This window comes from Lingula anatina, chromosome 1 (genome assembly GCF_051362555.1).
Source record: "Lingula anatina isolate TDL-2025a chromosome 1, LinAna3.0, whole genome shotgun sequence".
In the NCBI taxonomy this organism is placed as follows: Eukaryota; Metazoa; Brachiopoda; class Lingulata; order Lingulida; family Lingulidae; genus Lingula; species Lingula anatina.
This window is the reverse complement of record NC_141767.1, coordinates 10,649,007-10,673,741: the sequence shown is the minus strand read 5'-3', so window position 1 is coordinate 10,673,741 and position 24,735 is coordinate 10,649,007. Positions and strand designations below refer to the sequence as shown.

Here is a 24,735-nt window from a genome sequence, read left to right as displayed (position 1 = left end):
AGTGGGGCAGTTCTATAAAGCATTGCTTAAGAGGTGCTGCAGTCAACTTGTAACAGCATCCTGAAGCACCTCTTATTACATCACACCTATCTAAAAAGTGTTATGACTTAAAGTCACAGCATTTTTTTTTTTTTTTTTTTTTGGCTAATGTCAGGTAGCAAAGTTCACAATTCATTGCAGTTGCCCATCCAAATAAAGTTCATGCACACAGCCATGATAACCACGTGCAATGCTCTATAAAACGTGGTTTGCTATCAGTGTTATCTCTCAGCAATTGACAGATTAAATAAATGTTCATACACTGACAAATCATAGTCCTTGACATCTGATAATGAAAGTGGGTATGTTTTTAAGCAGCATTTAAAGCCAGTGGTCCGAGATGTATACTTGTCACTCCACAGTTGACTGGCTGATTTTTATTCTCTAGTAAAATTTTTAACTTCACCTTATGTTTAATTCCTATTGCTTGAAAGACTAAAAATCTATTTACACATGATGCAAACTAGGGCAGTGAATCTATTGTACAGCGAACACATGGTCTAAAATACGTAATATTGACCTGGATAGATAATATGACGTGATACCGAGAAACCAGCTTAATGGCCCCAGATCGAGTATCCTATATAGCTCAATGCTTTAGTGTAAATTTACAATGATATTCTTGTATATGTATTGTAAAACAGGTACTGAGGTTAATTTTTGGCAACATGGTACATCATCATTTTTGTTTCGAGACGTACCTGCGGTGTAAATCTGTAGCTGCCGAAGCTGGATATAAGCCTTAGGCCGGTTGGCCTGCAAAGGTCTACAGTGTTATACAATGTCTAAAAATTCAGTCTTATAAGATGCATATTGTAAATGCTCAGAAGTCGCGGTCCCAGCAAAATAATACATTACTAACACAAGTACTGGTGAGGCGCGGTCTCTAACTACGGGAACTAGACTTACGGGTCTAATCAGCATTTTCGTTAACGTGAAGAGATTATTACAAAGTCTATGTAAGAGATAGCTAATGAAGCACAAATACTCACCCCTAAACTTCAAGGTAACAGAATTATAGATGCATTTGGATAGTTAGAGCACTCGTTCGTTGCCACCAACAATCTTTAAGTCTGGCTCCAACACCGGTAAGTGCTCCTATATTTGACCTATAAAACAAAAGCTCTCATATTACGCTATTTGGTGATGCAAAGTAAAACGACGCCTCATTGGATGAAAAACTAGAGCGGGCGGTCATTTAAACGTTGCCGTGTAAACAAACACGTGCTTGTTTAACACGAGCAAAAGTGTACAAACATTTTAACGTGTTGAAGATGTGACCAGCGTAGTATTCCGATAAATGTAAGTAACAATCGGTGATAGTATTGCATCAAAATTGCAAGAAAAACAATGTGCTTGTTTTCGATGTCAAGTGATCATAAGTGATAGAGGCCTCTGCTGTAGTTTAGGGTTAAATGGCTATAGACTGGCTGGTTGGAGATAGAAGTCATTATGCATTGTTGTGTGCCGAATGTACAGAAAAGTTGTGCCGTTCCCCAACCCCCTAATGATTATGAAAGTATATACAGGTTTTACATACAAGAGAGGGCTTCAAGAAATATTATTGAAAAGGGTTGTTTGTAATTTTCAAAACTTTCAACACTAAGACAGCTGAAACCTTCGTTGCTAAATATGAAAATTTCCCCATTCTAGCATGACATGAATTTATAAAATGTCCATTACGAAAGAAGCTAATTTATCACTTTCTGTCAACAGAAATTAAGAAAATGGTAGAATGCATGAATATGTTTTAACTGTATTTTTAATTTTTTTTTTTTATTTTCTTCAAATGGACCTATATGTTGAAAAGGGGTGTATTCTGTATTAAGAAAAGGTGTTATGTTTTCTGTAAAATATTTTTCTCATTAATTTGGAATAGATGATTTTGTTATATGTTCATATAAATTTCTCTCTAGCACATTATCCATGCTGTCTTTTAATATTACAGGGTACAGGGTAGTTAGGCTGATGCTCATGTTCGAATTATAATGAAATGCAGAAAATAACCAAATGAAACAAAACCTGTGGAGTGCTGCACTTTAGTGATGTAGGGTGAAATTTTGTTAATTAAGATGCTGAAAATAAAAATATAAACAGCTTAAACATTTTTTCTAAAATAAATGTCAGAAATAGAAATTATCGAAAGTAGTAAAAGCTGTAAAGGTTTCTTGTGAACAAAATAGTCATGAAAGTGTATAGATCTGATGAATTATTTTTTTAAATTTATTTACAACAAAATGACACTCAAAAATAGAAGCAAATCTTTTAGCAGAAATAGGGAGAGTACATACATTTGTGTTTAAATATAATGACATTTACTAAAAGCGTTCTCATTTCAGAGCCAACTAGTAAAATAACTCCTAGCTGTGAATAATAGGAATAGCTTCAATTTTGAAAATGGTGGGAGACCTCTACAGTGGAATCATGTCTCTATCAGGTCAGCAAATAAAACATTTTAACTTATTCTCCTTTTGCAACTGCTCGCACAAGTTTTTAACAGTTACAGTGCAAATGATATAAGTACATTTTACAGAAACTGTATCTTGTAAAAATATGTTATTTGTCTAGCTATTGGCGAGTTATATGTACTGTTTAACTACATAAGATATATCTACAAATAATAATAATCAATATTTTCTTTAATTCCTGCAGATCCAAGGACATCAGAATGGTTTCTTATGGACAGTCCAATCCCATCTTATACAGCAACTGCACTGTATTTGTACTTGGTGTGGAAGGGACCAGTATGGATGAAAAGCAGACCAGCATACAAACTAAGCAAAGTGTTGGTTGTGTATAATTTAGGCCTTGTGTTCCTATCTGTATACATGTTTTGGGAGGTATGTTGGAATGTGAAATTCTGTTCAAATTAGGAAATTTCATAGAACAGTGTTATAATATTATAATATAGAGCAAAAGTTTTATGCTTTTTCATTATGACTAATAATGCAAACAAGCATAAAATTTATCTACCACATGCTGTAATAACCGGTCGGTGGTTATACACTTGTTCTAAGAGTTACATTTTCACCAATAAGACAACTGAGACAGGCAGGAATAGTTTTCTGTTACATGGTTTATTCAAGCGCCTGAAGACTCAGGTCTCTTCTACCGTATCTATAACTATCTCTAACTCTCTCAGTCTGTAAGTCCATCTGTCTCTGTGGCTCAGTCACTGCCTTTATACTCTATCTTAATTTGCATTTCAAATTAGCTTTCATAACTGTCATGAAACATGCCATGCCTATGTACATTAACTTAATTGTAGATACATTTAAATTAAATCTTAATTTGCATTTTAAATGAACTTCTCTTAAACTGCCATGCAACATGTCATGTCTAAGTATATTTGAATAATTAAAACGTACAAATATATACATATCTGATGTATGCAAATTTAGAAGATTCAGTTCTAATTAACGGATCACTACACATATATCTCCCTTTTTTACCGAAAAAAAAATTAAGAAACTTAATTTTTTTTAAAACCTATTTCACTGACACCTGTTTATACACTGTAATTAACAGAATGTTAAGCTATAATACAAAGTACATGATTATCTTCTAATCAAATTTAACCAATTTTTAACAATTTAAACAATAAAAAAACAACTATAGCTTTACATAAGCATTTAAGGACTTTTATACATACTTTAGCTTTGCATAGACATACACACATTTAAAAATAAAAATCTTACTGCCTTACATCTTTTACTTAAATCAGTCAATAGATAGTACACGTTTCACAACATAAAAACTGGTGCATGCATTTTAAAAAAATTGGATGCAAATAAAGGAAAGTGCCACATACAAAAATTAACAGAAAATTTCATGAAAATCAATCTTAGGCCAATATCCTAGCCTTATTGAAAAAAATTCCAGAGAAGTTGATACCTCCATTTTATTTTATACATTGAATAAAAGAAAAAATAATTATTAAAAATTACTCATGGACAACTTACTTATTAGAAAAATACCTTATTTTGCAATGAGGTGGGTACCTCCATTTCTCTATACCTTTCAAGTGAGGTTTTTCAGTACTTTCTAAAACATCAAACAAGTCATTCGTTTTCTTCCCTTGTTTTTCATTTCTGTCTTTATCCTTGTAATAAGCAGGTATATTCAAATTCACCATATCATTGTCCCTTTCCTCAGTACGCAGATCATTCTCTTCCTTCACTTGTTCGTCATTTTCTTCATTGTCCTCATGGTAACACACATATTCAAACAGTTTGGTCTTATCATTGTCCGTTTCTCCAACATGCAGTTTTTCCTTTTCCATTACTTGTTCATCATTTCCGTCATTGTCCCCATAGTATCTCTTTTGCTCAATCTTTTCCTTCGCTTGTTCGTCATTTTCTTCGTTGTCTTCATGGTAACACTCATTTTCAATCAGTTTGGTCTTATTGGTGGCCATTTCTTCAACGCGCAGCATTTCGACATCAGGGGTTTTCATCATCTTCTCACAGGGAGACTTCATCATCTTATCATCAGTAGACTTCAACAGTTCAGCATCACTGAGCGACAACCTCTCTTCATCAGGGAACAGGAACATTTCTGCATCAGGGGAATTTAATACATCAGAAATTGAATCACCACTGGTCATAAGGGGTTTCAAAATCTCAAATTCGGGAGATTTTGCTTTGTCAGCAACGTCACTGACCACATCATCGTTGCCTCCATCGGGGAGCTGCAACATCTCGGCACCAGGGAATTCTTCTTTTGGAGATTTGTTAGCAACACCGCTAATCACAACCTCATTGCTCTGGATCCTCTCTCTAACTTCTTTCCCTATTGCAGTCTCTTCATCACAGCTGTCCTCACCCACTGTGCTTCTCTGCCCCACTTCTATCTGGATGCTGCTTATCATTGCTTCGAAAGATAGTTTGTTTCCATCGTCATATTCTGTTGTTTCTTTTTTCATAACTTCCCACAGATTTGCAAGGGAATTTGACAATAAAAGTGCATCTTCTTTGCTAGTTTCCTGCGTCTTCAGAACACTACTGATTCCACCCAGACAATCTAACAGCCTGCTGTAGATGTCTGGGTCTTCATACTGGTCTTCGTCTTCATACAGCATCTTGACTATAAACTGCCTTTCTGTCTCAGCTGCTTAAGGTGAAACCTGGGAGCTCGCCATTTGTAATAACCAGTCGGTGGTTATACACTTGTTCTAAGAGTTACATTTTCACCAGTAAGTCAACTGAGACAGGCAGGAATAGTTTTCTGTTACATGGTTTATTCAAGCGCCTGAAGACTCAGGTCTCTTCTACCGTATCTATAACTATCTCTAACTCTCTCAGTCTGTAAGTCCATCTGTCTCTGTGGCTCAGTCACTGCCTTTATACTCTATCTTAATTTGCATTTCAAATTAGCTTTCATAACTGTCATGAAACATGCCATGCCTATGTACATTAACTTAATTGTAGATACATTTAAATTAAATCTTAATTTGCATTTTAAATGAACTTCTCTTAAACTGCCATGCAACATGTCATGTCTAAGTATATTTGAATAATTAAAACGTACAAATATATACATATCTGATGTATGCAAATTTAGAAGATTCAGTTCTAATTAACGGATCACTACAATGCCATGAATTACTGTGCTCGTGAATTATGATTTCAAAATTAGATCATTTATTTCCACAGAGTTTAGTTTTGCAAGTAAAATATGTCACAGATTAAGGCAACATTCAACTCTAGTATTTGGCAAAACAATTTTGCATTTACAGATATTTGCAAGTACTGCACTGAATGCCAGCTTTAGCTTGGTATGTCAACCAGTGGATACCAAAGATGATCCCATGGCAATTAGAGTAAGTAGCTTATACTCTCATAAAAAACTCAATTTCATCTCTTTGCCAGCATGTCCTGTTTAAAGTTATGTCCTATTTTAATATGGAAATGTCAGGTACCAAGATAAATGCATTAAACGTAAGATAGAAAATTATCATGATAAACAAGATTGAGTATTATCCAGAGTTTTATATATTGATGTCTGCAAATATTTGCATTTCAGTAAATATCTCAAGTTGTTGTTTTTTTAACACCTCGACTTACTATATATTCACATATCAGACAAGTCTTATGATAAAATGTATATGCTTAGGGACCATTCCCACAGATATTTGGATCGATCTATCTCCCTGGGGAGTCTCACTACATTGCTATCAATTTAACCAGCTTAAATGTCTGTCACGCCTAGTAAAGCTGTTAGGGGTAATGATCTTTACCCCCTAGCTGATTCAGTAGGTGTGACAGACAATTAAGCCAGTTAAGTTTATAGCAATTTAGTGAGACTCCATAGGGAGTTAGACCAATCCAGATGGTTCGTTCTAGGCATGGGAACCCAGTCTTACCCTTGAGACTAATTACCATTTAAATAAAGCCATGTTTTCTTTCATTTGGTATGCATGCACTCTGTAATAACCATGACTAATTAACATGATTGTTTATTTTATTTTATTTATTTTGTAGTTGGCTAATGTATGCTGGTGGTATTTCTTTTCCAAGATAATTGAGTTTATGGACACAGTAAGTTCATATTGCAAAACTAAATAAGAAATTGGAGTACCGTAGTCATTGTTCAGAACAAAGAGCAATGGAATTGACTAAAAACACCCGGCAGGCCATGAATTAGAAAACGCTGTTCTATATTACCAATAAAAATGTTTGACACATGTTTATGTTAATTATTCGTTGATTCAGTGTTGTCGAGGTAACTCAAATGCTGCACACTTTTATGTGTTCGTTTATTTTATTAATAAAAAACCGAGTTGTCTTTTGGTGTGGAGAACTTTTATAAATTACAAAATAATAATACTTATTTTTGTTTTCATTCAAGTTTTTCTTCATCCTGCGAAAAAAGAACAATCAGATAACATTCCTCCATGTGTACCATCACTCTACTATGGTGTTACTATGGTGGATTGGAGTCAAGTTTGTACCAGGAGGCGAATGTGAGTATACTAGCTGTCAGACCCATCTTTTCCATCAGTCGTAAAGAAGATTACACTGCTAACCTTTTCTTTGTACAGATCTTTTTGAAAATTGACCAGTAAATAATATGTAACAAGAATGGAATCATCCTACTGCTTTGATTATTCCAGCCTATTTTTCTGCCTTGGTTAACAGCTTGATCCATATTCTGATGTACACTTACTATGGACTGTCTGCCATTGGTCCACATATGCAAAAATACTTATGGTGGAAGAAGTATATGACATCTCTGCAGTTGGTGAGCCATGATTTCTATGGGGAAAAGATGACATTTTTCTATGAATTTATGGGAGGGGGGGGGGACTACTTGATTCCTGCTGTGCAGCTCATGTTATGATCTTCCAACAAGAATAGCTTTTGACTGTTTTGACTAAGCATGTCCTGTGAGGAGTCCTTATTTGACTGCAGCACATATTATATAGATTTGGAAAAGTGCTTTGAAGATCATTATGGTTTATGATAATTTTTATATAATCATAATAATATTTAGAATCATTTTGTCCACATCAATATTTTTGTTGCAGTCGTTTTCATCCTTTATACTGTGTAAAGTGTTATCTTGATGTTATAAAAATCACTTTTTATATATGAAAAAATGTTTTCATAATGAAAAATAATTTCATTATAAAATAAATTACCAGTTATATATGTCTACTAAAATCTTCACTTGTCCAAGAACTCTAACAGTTGTTTATTCTTCAATTTCAGCTGCAATTTGTAATTATTCTGTTCCATACCAGCTTCGCTATGTACAAGGACTGTGGTTTCCCAAATGGATACAATGCAGCTCTCATCCTCTACATGGTCTCCCACATAGTTCTCTTTGGCAATTTCTACCATCAAACATACAACAAGAGAAAGGAAATTGCCAAGCCATATGAAAAAATTACTAAAAACGGCACTCTTAGAACGCAAAAAATATATCATGGAGAGTAGTTGGAGAGTGCTTTTTTAAAAGGTTTTGGAATATATGTATATATATATATTCTAAAATATGATCATAGTTATTTATCAAGTGTGCCATACCCATATGTTGGCTTTCCCTTTTCAGTCATTTCATCCAAAGATAAATGTACACCTCAATCAAAACTTAAACCCCTAGCAGATAAATGAGCTATTCTTAGCATTCTGAAGCAATTTCTATAAGATAATAGGAATGTTTTTGTTGGGTATTTTGATTTTGAATTTTTAACTGTATTTTTTCCAAGTTTGCTATGAAAGGTATTTCTGCAACCACTGTATATTTTTGAAATACATTTTATACCAGGAATTATTTACATTCAATTTGATAGGTTGTGAAGAACCAGATTTCTTGTTCATATTGAATTGTAGTGCTTAATCTGATAGCAACAGTTATTGTGGCAACTGATAGCTCATTATTTTGGGCAAGTGTAGTTTTACAGAATGGTTGTTATAAATTTAGTATTTTTTTAATGGCTTACAGGATATCCACTCAGTTATATATATATATATATATATATATATATATATAGACCTGTGGCTCTATCTCTGTTTCAAACTTCAGGAGTCCTGAAACTTATCAAAGCAGCTGTGATAACATGTGTACATATACATTGAGCTTAGTACTGGCTTTTAGTTTTTCTTGCTTTTCTTTTTATAGTATTGAAATTTGTGTGTAATGAATTATCAGTTTCATTTCTTTCAAACTGAACAGGATTCATTCAGGTTAGTTTGAGGCTTTAGACAGACTGAAAAAACAAGGCAGCAAAGCTGTCAAATGTACAGACAAAAAGCAGGAAATAACTATGCACAAAATAGGCTACTGCCAATTCTGATGCAAAAGTACATAATGTTAAACTGCAAATTCAACATCAAATTTTAACAAGACAGCACTGTTCTGAAATGGGTTTATTTCCATTTTTAACACTTTTTTAATATAAAACAAAATGAACAGTTTACTGCCATTTTTATATGATCAACTAAGAAAATTAATGATATTGGAAAAATATCAATAGAACAGTGTTAAATGTCCAATTTCCTCCATTCTGAGATTCTGAACATAGTGGATGATTGAATCTGACAAACTGCAATGATATGAGTTTATTTCCATTTTTGACACTTTATTACACAATACACGATAAAAAGTTTACCATCATTTTTACATGATCAACTAACAATGTTGTAAAGATGCAGGAAATGTCAAACAAACACTTTTACGTATCTTATTAGTTTAATAATGAGACTGTTAACATGCCTAAGAATTGAATCTGAGGAAATGTGAAAAAACAGCACACCTTCTAAAATAATGGCACGATTATGCTGATTTACGAACTCAACCTGCATTTTAGTAAAATTGACCCCTCCTGTGACTTTCATGACAATTCGCCCATCTGTTTTTCTTATATTGTGTTTACAGTGTTGCATATATGCTGAAAAATGAAAAAACAGCATAACTACTAAAATAGTGGCCCGATCATGCCGATTTTCAAACTTGATCTGCGTTTTAGTAAGATCGATTACTCCTGTGAGTTTCATGACAACAGGCCTATCGGTTTTCCTTGAAATGTGTTTACAGTGTTGCATATATGCTGAAAAGTGAAAAAACAGCATAACTTCTACAATAATGGCTCGATCATGCTGATTTTCGAATTTGACCTGCATTTTATGAATATTCATCAGCTCTGTAAATATACAGCCAAAAAGTAAAATTGACTTCCACTTATTGTGTTTACAATGAAAGTGCACGGCACCAGTGACAGTGACGGCGACGATAGATGCAGGTGATGGCAATATGTACAGACACATCTGTACATATTTACTGTACTGTTTGAGAACAGTAAGTGACATGGTTTTTCTTAAATGCTCATCATGGGAGCAGTGTCCAAAATAGAATTTTTTTCAAATTTTGATGCAATATTACATAATGTTTAACAGCATAATGACCATCAATTTTTAATAATAAAATATTAGCATCATGGATATTCAGAAAATGTGACTAGCAAAGGTCTTCAGGCCCATGGAACTTCAAAGTCACAACTTGAAAATGCCAAAATGTAAACAAGGCAGCACTGTTCTGAAATGTTTTTTTTTTTCATTTTTAACAATTTTTTTAACATAAAACAAAATTAACAGGTTACTGCCATTTTTATACGATCAACTAAGAAAATTGATGAGATGGGAAAAATATCAATACAACAGTGTTAAATGTCCAATTTCCTCCATTCTGAGATTCTGAACATAGTGAATGATTGAATCTGACAAACTGCAATGATATGAGTTTGTTTCCATTTTTGAAACTTTATTACACAATACACGATAACAAGTTTACCATCAGTTTTACATAATCAACTAATAATGTTGTAAAGATGCAGAAAATGTCAACCAAACACTTTTACGTATCTTATTAGTTTAATAATGAGACTGTTAACATGCCTAAGAATTGAATCTGAGGAAATGTGAAACAAGACAGCACTGTTCTGACATGGGTTTATTTCCATTTTTAACACTTTTTTAACATAAAACAAAATAAACAGTTTACTGCAATTTTTATATGATCAACTAAGATAATTGATGAGATGGGAAAAATATCAATAGAATAGTGTTAAATGTCCAATTTCCTCCATTCTGAGATTCTGAACATAGTGAATGATTGAATCTGACAAACTGCAATGATATGAGTTTATTTCCATTTTTGACACTTTATTACACAATACACGATAACAAGTTTACCATCATTTTTACATAATTAACTAACAATGTTGTAAAGATGCAGGAAATGTCAAACAAACACTTTAATGTATCTTATTAGTAAAATAATAAGACTGTTAACATGCCTAAGAATTGAATCTGAGGAAATGTGAAAAAACAGCATAACTTCTAAAACAATGGCCCGATTATGCTGATTTTCGAACTCGACCTGCATTTTAGTAAGATTGACCACTCCTGTGAATTTAATGGCAATTGGCCTATCGGTTTTTCTTATATTGTGTTTACAGTGTTGCACATATGCTGAAAAAAAGGAAAAAACAGCATAACTAGTAAAATAGTGGCCCGATCATGCCAATTTTCGAACTTGACCTGCGTTTTAGTAAGATTGATTACTCTTGTGAGTTTCATGACAACAGGCCTAAGGGTTTTCCTTAAAATGTGTTTACAGGGTTGCATATATGCTGAAAAGTGATAAAACAGCATAACTTCTACAATAATGGCCCGATCATGCTGATTTTCGAACTTGACCTGCGTTTTATGACTATTCATCAGCTCTGTAAATATAAAACCAAAAAATAAAACTGTGTTCCACTTATCGTGTTTACAGTGAAAGTGCACGGCGACGGCATTGCCATCGGCATCGGCGACGACGGCGGCGACGACAGACGCAGGTGATGGCAATATGTACAGACACATCTGTGTCTGTACATAATAAGTTACATCTTTAAGAATTTCTACCAACAGAGATTAAAGTGCCATTTAGAAAATGTCAGGAAATATGGTGTGGAGTCCAGGGGGCCAATGATGTTTTTGGCTCCCAAAGAGTCTGAAATCAGTCAATAGAAAAATCTCATTCCTGTACTTATATTTAAAATGCAATATTGCAGATTAGTCATCATTTAAATAAATTTTGAGGTCAGAACAGTTTCTTGTTATTTTATAGCACCAAAAGATAAATAACCTTGGCGAAATGAATTATTTTTCTCCCCCCACTGACAAAAATCGAAGTTCACTGTGCATAGGCTTGCAGCTTTAACAGATTTGAACCATCCCTCTTGGCCCCATTACACATTAAACCTCTAGATGCAATGAGGGTCTTTAATTTAGCCTCATTTGTCCTACTTATCTGCCCTGTTTATATACAGCAAGCAGAAAAATCAATTTTTCAAGTGATATGAAAGATGTCTTTAGGCAAGTTATGCTATTTGAAACTTATACTATATGGTGGTATTTGGTTGGCTTTTCTGGCAGAAAAATGACTCCAAACATATCTTTGAATGCCTTAGTTACATAAAGGTGCAATTTTCACAAAGAAAAGAACAACAACAACACGAACATTTCCTTATTGAAGATTCTCCTTTTTTTTTAGTTTTATTAATTTTTTTGCTTACTTAGAACACTTATGCAAATTGTTGCAGAATCTTCTGTCTCATTAAGATGAAAAATCAGAGTCCTGTATGTAATTTCTCTGTACAGTGATACCAAGTTTATAAGTCTCCTACAATCCCATTTACTGTTGTGGTGCTCCCCTTCCTCTGCCAAAACCACCTCTCTGAAAAAAAAATGCACGTGAAATTTTCATGTTTTTGTCAACATTTTCGGCTTAACAATCTAATTTATTTCAAAGTATCTTGTGAAAACTGTTTAATCATAATTTCCTCAAGATAATTTAACATAAGTAGGTAAATTTTCTGCAAGATTTAACTTACGAAGTTAAAACTTGGGTCTGCACCAGCTCCAACTTCTGATTTTTTGTCAACTCCAGCTACAAAAAAAAGACAAGACAAGAAAATCAACCATGTGGATACACCTTCATCACAATGAAGATATCAGAGCATTTCACTTCTTGTAGGAAAATTAAAAACTTAATAACATTCATTAAGCCTATCTAATGGTTCACTTTACATTTAGAATTTTATTTTACTTTGAATGGACTTACGTGGTCCAGCTTTTCTGTATTCTGCTCTATCTGCTGCTCCAGGACCTGATCTTGGGCCCTCCGGACCTAAGGAGCACAAAGCAATTTTTAAATAGAAGTCAACAGTCATTTCCACGTTCAGGTACAATGGTGTTCTTGACTTGAATTATAAAAATATAATTCCATCAATAATACTATACTGCAGGTCCAAAAAGCAAACAGGTGATCAACAGCAAAATTTATAATTGGGGCTGTCAAATTAAAAAAAAAATTTTTATGAATGCTTTATTTCTTATTTCAACTTATCAAACTTAATTCTACCTTTATTCAATATTTAATTAATTAATTATGTGACTAAACAATTTTGAATTCTAAACACACACCTTTTGGTCGGACAGCACGAGCAGCCTCTGGCCGTGCTTGTCTTTTAAGTGTAGAGGGCACGATCTCAGGTGGCAGGTGAAGAAAGTCCCGCAGATACTGGATTCCCTCATTGGTCAAATACCAGTAGTAGTGACGCCATGCAAACTGTTCGTTTACATATCCCCTGGACTTGAGAGACTACAAAAAGGAAATAATAGGCAAGGAAGTTTTAAATACATAACATTCCAAGTGGTAAGTGAAAAATATATGGTGCAATCATTTAATATGCTGCTTTAGGGAGATGAAACTTTGCATTATTTTTACCAATCCCAACCAATAATACAGAAATCAAACGTGTGCTTAATTTTGGTAACATACCTGCATTGCCTTAATCACGTACAGATTCCTAACATTGTCAAGTTCTGGATGTTTTGGTGCAATGAAATCTTTTCTGGCCACCATAACACCCTCTTTAAAGAGGTGTTCATACACGGCAATACGGGCCTTCTTGGGCATCAACATCCTGCGGGAGAGACATTCATGTTGATTTTCAATAAACAAATCAAGCATACACTTGCATGCCAGAAGAGATAAAAATGTAATGACACATACACTAAAAACTTACATCCATAAAAGTTCATGTAGAACCTGTGTTATATCCAAAAAAGTTAATGTAGAAGCTGTGTAAGACTTATAAAACACCAAAGCATAAGGTACACTAAATACTACTTCATTAAAGCCTTGGCCAACTGATATCGAGTGCAAGTTTGTCGGTGTTAGGAAACGTAAGACGCATAAATACAGAATTTATCTCGTTAACAGAATTATGTGAAAATATACTAGTCTGAAAAACTCTGAGAAACCGAGAAATGTCCATGTTTTTATAATGGGCACCACTGACAAGACGAACATGAGAGTAAAGACAATTTTAATACATAGCTTTGTTTGTCTGGATTGATTCATCGCCTTATCTGGATGTGATATTTAAGTGCATTATCTCAACGAAGTAGCTGACCAATATAAAATTCTGAACTTTCTTCAGAAAGACGGATGTTTCTAGATTTGTTTCGGAGTACTAAAACTCACTTTGTGATTCAAGATGGCTGCACACCGGAAAAGGAAGTTAAGAACGAGATTCTACGCGAGATTCAATATGGTAGCCTCCTATGCCACGGAATCTTCACGACCACTTACAAAATGTTTTGTGCTCTTCATTCTCTTAGGTATATCTCCGATATGTGGTCTCAGATCTTTTGGAAAGAAGGAGCTGAATTTTTATAGGTAAATTGTAATATTATTTTTATCACTTCCATTGTGAGAAAATACACATTTTTTTTTCAAATTTTCACTTTTTTCGCTCCCCCCCCCTTCAACATGGGTAATATTATACTACCCCATTACAGGTAATTCTTAATTCATACATTTTATTTAAATGTCCCTTTGCCAAAATGTGCCTTGACATAAACATGCCTCGTTTTTACCAAATGTTTCACCTTGTCTCTAAATCTTTCATAATAAATGTACCTTACCTTGAAAAGATACTTTGAAGAGATAAATCCACATAATCTTAATCAGAGAAAAAGGCCTTCGTGCACCAATAAAGAGAGAAAGTCAAAATGCTGCATGATTTCTTTGGTAAATCAATTGGTCACACTAAGTGGGCATCATAATCAAGTTGGTTTGGTATGGTTTCTCTCAACTTATGCAGTACATGCATTTACCTGTGCCCATTTACCTGCTACTTTTTTTATCATGAACTAAGTTTGAGTCTGCCATTATGTACCAAAATGTATTAGAAAATAACAAGATCTATATATTATAAATTGGTTGAATATATATCTTCTAAAGGGTGTACACCGTGTCCAATGTTACTGTTGAACCACAAGTGCAATGCAGTGTCATGTACAGACGGAATTATCAACATGATGTAGATAAAAGCTTCCAGAAGTATTCTTCTAAAGTTTTACTTAACATGATGATTTTGAAAGTATAAAAATTAAAACCAAAGTCTGACGTGATTTATTACATCCACAGGGTTTTTTAAAGTTCACTTTTATGTCAAAGGATACGGTAATGTGCCAAGCATTTCGACGGGCCCAGTCAATCCGACCAAAAAAATTATATTATAAAATTAATTTTTCTGGGCTCAAACATTTAGTCCATACATCAAAATCATGCGACAGAATTTTTTTCTTAATCCGATTGTTCGACCACATCGTCGGCAAGACTCGGTAAATTTTCAAGCCAGTCATATACATGCTGCATGCCGGGCCCTTTGTCAATTGTTGTCCTTTCAATAGCTCTCGTCAATGAGGAAGAAACTATTAATTGAAGATCTAATCTGGAAGCATGACGTACCTGTCATTTCCTTTGTCCCCGATGACAAAATAGTGTTATAGACATACAATTTGTGCTAATTAAGCAGACTTGCCCTCGCTGACTGATTCATCACGCCCGTAACTGGGGAAGGGGGGAGGGTTAAAAAAGGTCCATTCTGGATGAAACCAAATATCGACAGTGGGTAGAATACGTCGTAAACACCTTCATATAGACCATATATAGCGTTTGCTAGCAATAAAAAGTTTGGGAAGAATAAGCAATTTATTTTCAAGTTTGATTGAAATATATATGCAGATGGGGAAACGTTCTTGAAGTCAACACCGCAAGATCTTACATTTACTACAATGGACCGAAAGATCAGCGGGATCGACCGCCCAGACTTCTTGGCGCCAAATACCACGCGCTGTCAAAATCTGTCAAAATCTGAACGTGTAGCTGTTCACCTACATGGATAACCGATTTGTCAACAATAAAAAATGACGTCTTCCTTAACTCCATGAGAGCTTCATAGAGAGTTCCACTGGATATTTACGTTACCTGTGAGTCACTTTTTATTTCCCCAGATGCATGAAATGTTGATGATATTTAGCGTAATCCACGAAGAACTCCATTCCTGTGACCCCCCTCCCCCAAAATGGGACCGTCTTCATTAACATGTGGTTTGCGCTATGCTAGACCAGACCAGATAAGACCAGTCTCATTTCTGCATGTGCTCAATGATTTTCGCGTCAAATTATAAATGCACTTGTTTTGTGAAAATTATGGCAATTAAATGCTCATTTTACGTTCGGGTTGTATCAGTGGGGTTTTCAATATGCACCGTGGTTTGTGCACAGCGAGAGTATATAAGTAAGAAAATCGGAAGAGTGCCAGCAAGATAGGCCTACTGTATGTCTATCGGCACAGGTAGGCTCCGTATTTTGCCTTTTCTCAATATGTTTTAATATGACTTGCTTTTTAAATAAAATACTTATAAGTAATTTGAAGTTACACTGAATTCCGTTTGAGTACCAATTGGTATTCTTTGATACGGGTGATTGAATTTTCTTCGGAAGTACGTCTACGCCTCGACGCTGAGCAAGCCTTGCGGGTTGAAAACAACTGATCTCAGACTGGTAAAAAATTTCAATTCGGTTGATTTCAGTTGCCATATTAAAATTCAAATAAGGCGTACGTAGATCACATAACTAGTTTAAGTCTACTAAAGCTACCGGTTTCAAATATAAGTGACCGGCCTTTGTTTACAACACCCGTCTCTGGGGAAATACTCGTCCCACTCGTGAAGCGCATCATGAAAATGATCGTAGGTGAGGGAAATATATAATTAGAAATTATAATTGTCGTCTTTTTTAATGTTAAGTAATGTTAGCACATATTGTACACAGCAAAATACGATTTTAAAAGGAGGATAAAACAAGCCTGAAACACGTGTTAGGCGAAAATTGCGGCTTATCTTGCGTAACACTTCCGGTAAAATGCAATACTTCCGGAAAGATGGACGTTTTGGCAGATGCCCCTAACAATCCGACGACATCAAAGGTTTCCATTTGCTGTATTTTAATCAATTCGACCAAACTGACATTTCCATGAAATTAATTAATTAATCTTGGTCGAATTGTTTGGCATATTACCGTAACAGATGTTACATTTCAAAATCAGATATCAGCCTGGCATCATCTTTTTCAGTCTTTTTCTCAGAAATGCTGTACTCTGTTATCTTTGTATGACTTACAATATGTGGAAGATTTATAAATAATATAAATGAGAAACAAATGAGAACCAAAATATTTGTTGATACCCAATAGGCAATTTTGTCAAATTTTTTTATTTTTGTGTTGTGTCTCTGCACCAACTGTTCCTTTATTGTCTACTAAGCATTTGTACTTCTTCATATTATTTTAGGGACAAAGTTGTTAGGATGTTTCACCATGCCTATGATGGATATATGCAATATGCCTATCCTTATGACGAACTTCGACCAATAACATGTGATGGACATGATACATGGGGAAGGTATGATTTGATAATTGTTTATGTATATAACAAACCTGCTGTTTATAATAGAAAATGTGTTACAAAGTGGGGCATTATTAGTAATATTTATGTACTATATAAACTTTACCAATATGAAATAATTTCATTTGTAGGACCCAGCACCAGTAGCTGTGTAAAGCAATTTATCTGAATTTGTTTTTACTAAAGTCATAAAAGTTTTCAAACAATCCCTACTGTTCTGCATAAGTATATTAAGAAATATTGCTTTAAAGATTTTGTTTTATTTTACAAATATGGTCTCAATGCCAAGCACATAAGATTGTTGCATGAATTTTACATTTTCAGTTTTTCCTTGACATTGATTGATGCCCTGGATACCCTAGCTATAATGGGAAACATGACTGAATTTAGACGAGTAGCTTACAAGTTGGCAGATGAAGTAGACTTTGATATTGATATCAATGCATCCGTGTTTGAGACAAACATAAGAGGTGTGGTCTAATCAGCTGATATCCCTTTGATATTATGGATCACATCAGTCAGAAAAAAAGCATAATTGAATGCCTGACAGTTAACATGGTGCTCCATGACCAGCCTTAACTTTCAAAAGGACTATGATTTATAGAGATCAGTATCAGTGAGATAGGATTATGCTTCTAGAAATATAATTTAACTTGAATGAAGTTTTTAATTAATACAAAGTAAACATAGAAAACAAGATTAGTTCCCATGATTGTTGAAGGTTTTTATGTTTATTATTCCTTTTGCCTATTTGTCTCTTCAGTTGTTGGAGGTCTGCTGTCAGCACACTTGTTAACAAAGAGAGCAGATATGGTACTAGAACCTGGTTGGCCATGCTCAGGACCTCTTCTTAGACTTGCTGAAGATGTTGCTAGAAGATTACTCCCTGGTACTAGGGTTTCTATCTGTGCAATCTAATAATATAGAGTAACATTTCTTTTAGATTATTGTAAAGTATGTCACACTAAGCAGTGTGGTATCCTTATCTTTTGACTTGATTGACCCTTTGAATTATCAACTTGCCATGCTTAACAGCCATTTGGAGGAAAAAATACATAGTCATGTTGAAAGAAAAAGACCAAAATACTGTGTTCCCAATTATGTGATTATGAGCTGCTATGTCACTTAATTGTTTCCTTGCTTTTTCATTCATTCTAAGCCTTCAATACAAGTACTGGTATGCCCTATGGAACAGTAAACCTCAGGCATGGCGTTCCAGAAGGGGAGACTGCAGTCACTTGCACTGCTGGAGTTGCGACATTTATTGTTGAATTTGGGACCCTCTCTAAACTAACAGGGGATCCTATATTTGAACAAACAGCAATGAGAGCTCTGACATCTTTGTGGAACTACAGGTCTGAAATTGGATTGGTAGGTTTAATAGGTTTAGAAGCATATCTTGATTATCTTTTAGGAAGTTATCCTTTTTTAAGGTAATTGTTCCTTGATTATTGTGAAGTATTAAAACTTATTTGTCTTCCCTGCATGAAAATTATATAATTAGAAATTCTACCTGTAATAAGAAATGGTACAATGCATGTTAGCATAGAAAAAAGACCTGAAATTGTAGTCTGTATTTATTCCAAATAGACAAATATATGTTTTATAATGGTGTCACATGTTGGTATGGTGGCTTAACCTTGAAGCTGTTATTATCAGGTTGGTAACCACATCAATGTGCAGACTGGTCAATGGACAGCACTGGATTCAGGTATTGGAGCTGGAGTGGACTCCTACTTTGAGTACTTGGTTAAAGGAGCCATCCTACTACAGAAACCTGAGCTCATGGAGATGTTTGCCAGTGAGTTTTATGAAGTTGATTTATAGGTTTTTTGTTATGGTGTATTGTACCCCCCCCCCCCCCACACACACACACACACAAGCACATACACATGCCAAAAAAAATCATCTGTATTCTGCACCCAAATTTACAATAAAAAGCTTCTTCATACAATAGCCAAACTCAGATTTATACATTTTCAGATTATTGAGTCTATCTTTTGTTTCTACTGTTGAATTTTAGTGTGTCTTTTTGTATTGATGTGTTGATTTGTATTGATTGCAATATCTGACCTGTTTGCAGGTTTTAAACAATCTATAGAAAGCCACCTGAAACAGGATGATTGGTATATGTGGGTCCACATGGTTAAAGGTCAAGTCACTCTTCCTGTCTTTCAGTCTCTGGAGGCCTTCTGGCCAGGATTGCAGGTACATTTAGAAAAATTCACCTATAAAAGATTATATCATTTTTGCTGCTACTTATTTAATTTAGTTATGTGTGTTCAAATATTAAGAATTTTTGCATGGATTTTCGAAGAGGCTTTTTCAGAATTGTTTTTGATAAATGTAATGTTTGTGGTGACCATCGGTGACCCAAAGGCCTTCATTTATGTTATTTAGCACTTGAAGAAAAAAAGAAAAATTTTTATATATATCATGTTATATTTTTCAGAGCCTAATTGGTGACATTGACAAAGCCATGAAAACTCTCCATAATTACCATCAAGTTTGGAAACAACATGGCTTTACTCCTGAATTCTACAATATTGCTAAAAGTGAGGTTCACCAAGGAAGAGAGGGGTACCCGCTTAGACCAGGTTGGAAAATAACAGTAACAATCAGTTGTCATTGCACAATGAACAACAGATATTAGAAACAAGGCTTTAATTTGTCCTTGATTTAGAGGATAAAAATATGAAACCTCACAAAAGACCACATAGTACAATATTTTCATATTCAGTACCATATACAACTGAAAATTAACATTTCATTTAATATCATATTGTGTACATGTAAAAGTAAAATCTGCAGATAAACATTCATTTGTTTAATTTATAAAACCTGAATTATTTCAGAATTGATAGAGAGCACAATGTACCTGTACAGAGCAACAAAGGATCCATACCTGCTGGAAGTTGGTGTAGACATACTAGAATCCATAGAACACAGCACAAAAACAAGATGTGGCTATGCTACAGTAGGTACAATTTTCTGTTACTAGTAAGCTGGTTAATTGTAGTGCAGGTTCCTGACAGATATTAAACCATCAGTTATCTCCTTAGAATTTTTGGCAGCCATGTTTTAAAGATGTGTTAATGACTTCAAAGCTGGTTTACTGTATTAAGAACCCATATTTTTATTTTGGGAGAAAATGTAACAGGTTTCTTTCAGCAACTTTCGATTCACCTAACAATGAAAATTACACAGCTGGACATATTTATTACAGGTTCAAAATGTTAAAACTCACATGTTGGAGAATAGAATGGAATCCTTCTTCTTAGCAGAAACAACCAAGTATCTTTACCTTCTTTTTGACCCTGAAAACTTTATCCACAACACTGCTGGCCATGGCACAGTCATTCAGACGCCAAGTGGAGAGTGCATCATTGATGCTGGTGGATATGTTTTTAACACAGAGGCCCATCCTGTGGACACTGCTGCCCTCTATTGTTGTAGTGCAGAAAAACACCAAGATGATATGCTGGTACAAGATATGCAAGACAATGTTAATTTGTTGAGTTTACTTGATTTAGTTGATAATGAACCAGACATGCTTAGATTAAAGACAACTGTGGAACAAGGCAAAAATAAGTACAGAGAAGATCCACTTGCAGAAGACATTAAACGACCATCAGAACAAATGCCCTCTTCACAAGAGAAACATGTTGGTAATTTTAAAAGCTTACAGCAAAAAGAATCTGATTTGATGCAGCAGACTGTTGAAGCATTTAAGAAAATATTGGAAAAAATGAATGGTCCTAAAAAACCCGAGGAGATTCTAGGGAGTGAGATAACTGCTTCAAGTTCACAGGATTCACTATTACATGAAATGAATACCGGCACAGAGATACCACCAGGCAACACAGATATCAAAGCTGAAAATAGTATTACATCCCATGCTCAGCAGGCACACAGTGCAGTATTGGAAAATGCCAACTCATTGACAAATGACAGGAACAGTAATACACAATTTGAATCAACATCTAATACTGAAAAAATTGACACACAGAGTGCCAGCACTTACCCTGAGAAAAATAAATTAGATCTTACAAAGACAAAATCTACTTCAGGAGACTCGGAATCTTCTGTTGCCACTTCTCAAAAAAAGGGAGAGAGTGACAGCACTGTGACAATTCAGCAACCTCAAAAAACTTCTAGTCAACCTCAACTTTTACCGCCAAATGGTGCTGTTAATGCCAAGGGTGATACAGCTATTAAAACAAGTGATAACCAAGAACAGTTCAACTCTGCTTTGAAAAATATTGTGCAGGGTCTTTTTCAAGAAATTAAAACAGAGTTAAATATAACTTGTGCAAATTATTTTTCAAAATCTAAAAGACATAAACAGGAATTACTCACATGTCCAGCTAGACCTTTCCATGCCAGATTGTCAGTTTTAGGAGAAATGTTTCTTGATGACAACTAGTTAAAGTGCTTTGTTTTCTCGTCGTGTTATTTATTGACTTGGATTTGCATAACCATTTGCTTCACAGAACATTCCAAGGCAAATTGTACCAGCATTCTGCTCGAGGTTGAATTGCCTATTTATAACAAGGCAGCAAAGCTGTCAAATGTACAGACAAAAAACAGAAAAAAAAAAGATGCAAAATAGGTCATTATGTCAATTTTGATGCAATAATAAATGCTTATAATAGCACAGTCAGTCAACACTGATTTTTAATCATGCACAATAGGTAACATGGTCAATAACAGGAGCAGATTCAGAGATATTTTCTGACAGTATTCCAAAGTATCTTTGTTGATCCATCCTCCATTTTGATAGTCTTCCAACAGAAACCCGTTAATATAAACTGTAAAATCTGACTGTCTTCCAGGAGACCCAGAAGATGGTCTTAATCCACCCTTTCAATAAGATTACAATGTCAGGACCATGAGAGTTAAAATTCACATGATGAAAGTCCCTATATATGAAAAATGATGACAGTGCATAAAATAATATTACATCATGTTTAAAGACATAAATACCAATACAGCTGCTTATGTGGAAATACTGAAAATGTGCACAGCCTCAGGTGGATGGGAGTTAAAAATTACATCTTAAAAATGCCAGTGTTGGAGAAAAAAATTAAATAGAAACAACAAAAATATAATTCTAAGGAAGCTGTTATTCACTGCTTCCTTATTATGGACACTATGTTATCTAGCAGAGAGCTTAACAGGGAAATATCAACAAGTGTGCTTTATGAAATTTCAATTAATGGCTACTTAATTAGGTAAATGAGTTTAAAGCACTGAAATTAGCCTTGTGAATACCCAAGGGGAATTAACAGACTGACCACACAAATTTGTCTATCAAAGGTCTTCAGGCCCATAAGTCACACCTTAAGAAAAGCAGAAAACAATAATGCACAAAAACAGGAGACTGCCCAATTCTGATGCAATAATACATTATGTTTAACTGCACAGTCAACATAAAATTTTAATTATGCACAACAGGTAACGCTGATGAAAGTAAAAGCATAAGGCTCCAGGCCCATCAGAGTTCAAGTTTTCAATTAGAAAGTGCCAGAATGAGAAAAATGAAAATTTCACAAAAAATGCATAAATTTAATAAAAATGATGACCCAATTGACCTGGCTTTCTAATTTGAACTGCATGCCAATCCTAAAAATCGTACTTATAAGTTAAATATAATAATAAGTAACAGTTTTCTTTTCATAATGTTTGCAGTAGCAGTGCAAAAAGATTATTGTCAATTTTGATGTAACATTACATAATAAATTATAGAATAATTATCACCAATTTTTGATTATTGACTATAAATAGCATGGACATGTAGAAAATTTGATTACCATTAGGCTTCATGTCCATGGGAGCTCTGAGTCCCACAATGAATATGCCAAAAAGATAATGAATATTTCACTAAGTGTATAACTTCCAGAAAAAGAAGCCAATTAGACTGCTTTTCCAACTCGGGCTGCATTTTAGTCCTGTGTTTCTTTTTTGAAAGTTTGACAGTAATAAGTAACACCGTTTTCCCATAATGGTCATCATGGCAGCAGCACCAAATATTGTGTTTTCTTCTATTTTGATGCAACATTACATAATGCTTAACAGCATAATGACCATCAATTTTAAATGATAAAATATACGTGTCATGGATTTTCAGAAAATGTGACTAGCAAGGGTCTTCAAGCCCGTGGAGGTTCTAAGTCGCACCTTGAAAATGTCAATAAGTGAAAAATTAAATTTTCACAAAAAACTGTTAAATTGCCAGAAAAATTTACCAAACAGACTGCATTGCCTACTGAGGCTGTATGTTAGACCCATGTTTCTTTCTTGTAAGTTTGAGAACAGTAAGTGACATGTTTTCCCTTAAATGGTCATCATAGGAGCAGTGCCCTAAATAGGGGTTTCTTCAAATTTTGATGCAATGTTACATAATGTTTAACAGCATAATAACCATCAAATGTTATTAATAAAATATTAGTAACATGGACATTCAGAAAACATGACAAGCAAAGGTCTTCAGGCCCATGGAACTTCAAAGTCACATCTTGAAAATGCCAAAATGTAAACAAGACAGCACTGTCCTGAAATGGGTTTATTTCCATTTTTAACACTTTTTTAACATAAAACAAAATAAACATTTTACTGCCATTTTTATATGACCAACTAAGAAAATTGATGAGATGGGAAAAGTATCAATAGAACAGTGTTAAATGTCCAATTTCCTCCATTCTGAGATTCTGAACATAGTGGATGATTGAATCTGACAAACTGCAATGATATGAGTTTATTTCCATTTTTGACACTTTATTACACAATACATGATAACAAGTTTACCATGTTTTTTTACATAATCAACTAACAATGTTGTAAAGATGCAGGAAATATCAAACAAACACTTTTACGCATCTAATTAGTTCAATAATGAGACTGTTAACATGCCTAATAATTGAATCTGAGGAAATGTGAAAAAACAGTATAACTTCTAAAATAATGGCCCGATTATGCTGATTTTCGAACTCAACCTGCATTTTAGTAAGATTGACCACTCCTGTGAATATAATGCCAATTGGCCAATCCGTTTTTCTTATATTGTGTTATCAGTGTTGCATTTATATTGAAAAGTGAAAAAACAGCATAAATTCCCTAAAAATGGCCCAATCATGCTGATTTTCGAACTTGACCTGCGTATTAAGAATTTTCATCAGTTCTGTAAGTTTCAAGCCAAAAGGTAAAATGGTTTTCCACTTACTGTGTTATCGGTGCTGCATATATGCTGAAAAAGTGAAAAAACAGCATAAATTCCCTAAAAATGGCCCAATCATGCCGATTTTCGAACTTGACCTGCATATTATGAATATTCATCAGTTCTGTAAGTTTCAAGTCAAAAGGTACAATGGTTTTCCACTTATCGTG

At 34.3% G+C, this 24,735-nt stretch overlaps 4 protein-coding genes across 9 annotated transcripts in view; 2 read left to right on the top strand and 2 right to left on the bottom strand.

The window, feature by feature from the left end:
- The window catches only part of LOC106152865 (very long chain fatty acid elongase 4), a 6,993-nt gene extending 5,795 nt beyond the window's left edge, over window positions 1-1,198 (bottom strand). Inside the window, exon 1 of one of the 3 annotated variants that reach the window (XM_013526601.3) lies at window positions 1,032-1,198. The gene's annotated coding sequence lies outside the window, so the exon portion shown is untranslated. Of the gene's footprint in view, window positions 1-740; window positions 894-1,031 lie in introns of those variants that run through there. The other 2 variants (XM_013526600.2, XM_087002530.1) reach the window with 2 other exon arrangements.
- LOC106152867 (very long chain fatty acid elongase 4) lies at window positions 1,199-12,207 on the top strand. 4 transcript variants are annotated; one of them, XM_087002535.1, is made up of 9 exons: window positions 1,227-1,341; window positions 1,988-2,086; window positions 2,379-2,476; window positions 2,692-2,879; window positions 5,777-5,860; window positions 6,522-6,578; window positions 6,889-7,003; window positions 7,154-7,281; window positions 7,752-12,207. In XM_087002535.1, the coding sequence occupies exons 3-9, from the start codon at window positions 2,437-2,439 to the stop codon at window positions 7,977-7,979; spliced, it is 840 nt and encodes a 279-aa protein (XP_086858661.1). In that variant the 5' UTR covers window positions 1,227-1,341; window positions 1,988-2,086; window positions 2,379-2,436; the 3' UTR covers window positions 7,980-12,207. The 4 variants fall into 4 exon arrangements, with proteins under 4 accessions (XP_013382057.2, XP_086858661.1, XP_086858662.1 ...); XM_013526603.2 differs by lacking the exon at window positions 1,988-2,086 and having other exon boundaries at window positions 1,199-1,341; XM_087002536.1 differs by lacking the exons at window positions 1,227-1,341; window positions 1,988-2,086 and adding an exon at window positions 1,430-1,558.
- Window positions 12,050-14,213, bottom strand: LOC106152882 (small ribosomal subunit protein eS10-like). The gene is made up of 6 exons (XM_013526617.2): window positions 14,080-14,213; window positions 13,372-13,516; window positions 13,014-13,191; window positions 12,652-12,717; window positions 12,422-12,477; window positions 12,050-12,264 (listed from the first exon to the last, which is right to left on the bottom strand). The coding sequence occupies exons 2-6, from the start codon at window positions 13,513-13,515 to the stop codon at window positions 12,223-12,225; spliced, it is 486 nt and encodes a 161-aa protein (XP_013382071.1). The 5' UTR covers window position 13,516; window positions 14,080-14,213; the 3' UTR covers window positions 12,050-12,222.
- LOC106152880 (ER degradation-enhancing alpha-mannosidase-like protein 2) lies at window positions 14,093-24,735 on the top strand. Its single transcript, XM_013526614.2, has 10 exons — window positions 14,093-14,274; window positions 17,236-17,346; window positions 17,674-17,819; window positions 18,113-18,238; window positions 18,509-18,720; window positions 19,009-19,150; window positions 19,433-19,557; window positions 19,802-19,946; window positions 20,205-20,326; window positions 20,576-24,735. Exons 1-10 carry the CDS (start codon window positions 14,093-14,095, stop codon window positions 21,773-21,775), a joined length of 2,511 nt encoding a protein of 836 aa, XP_013382068.2. The 3' UTR covers window positions 21,776-24,735.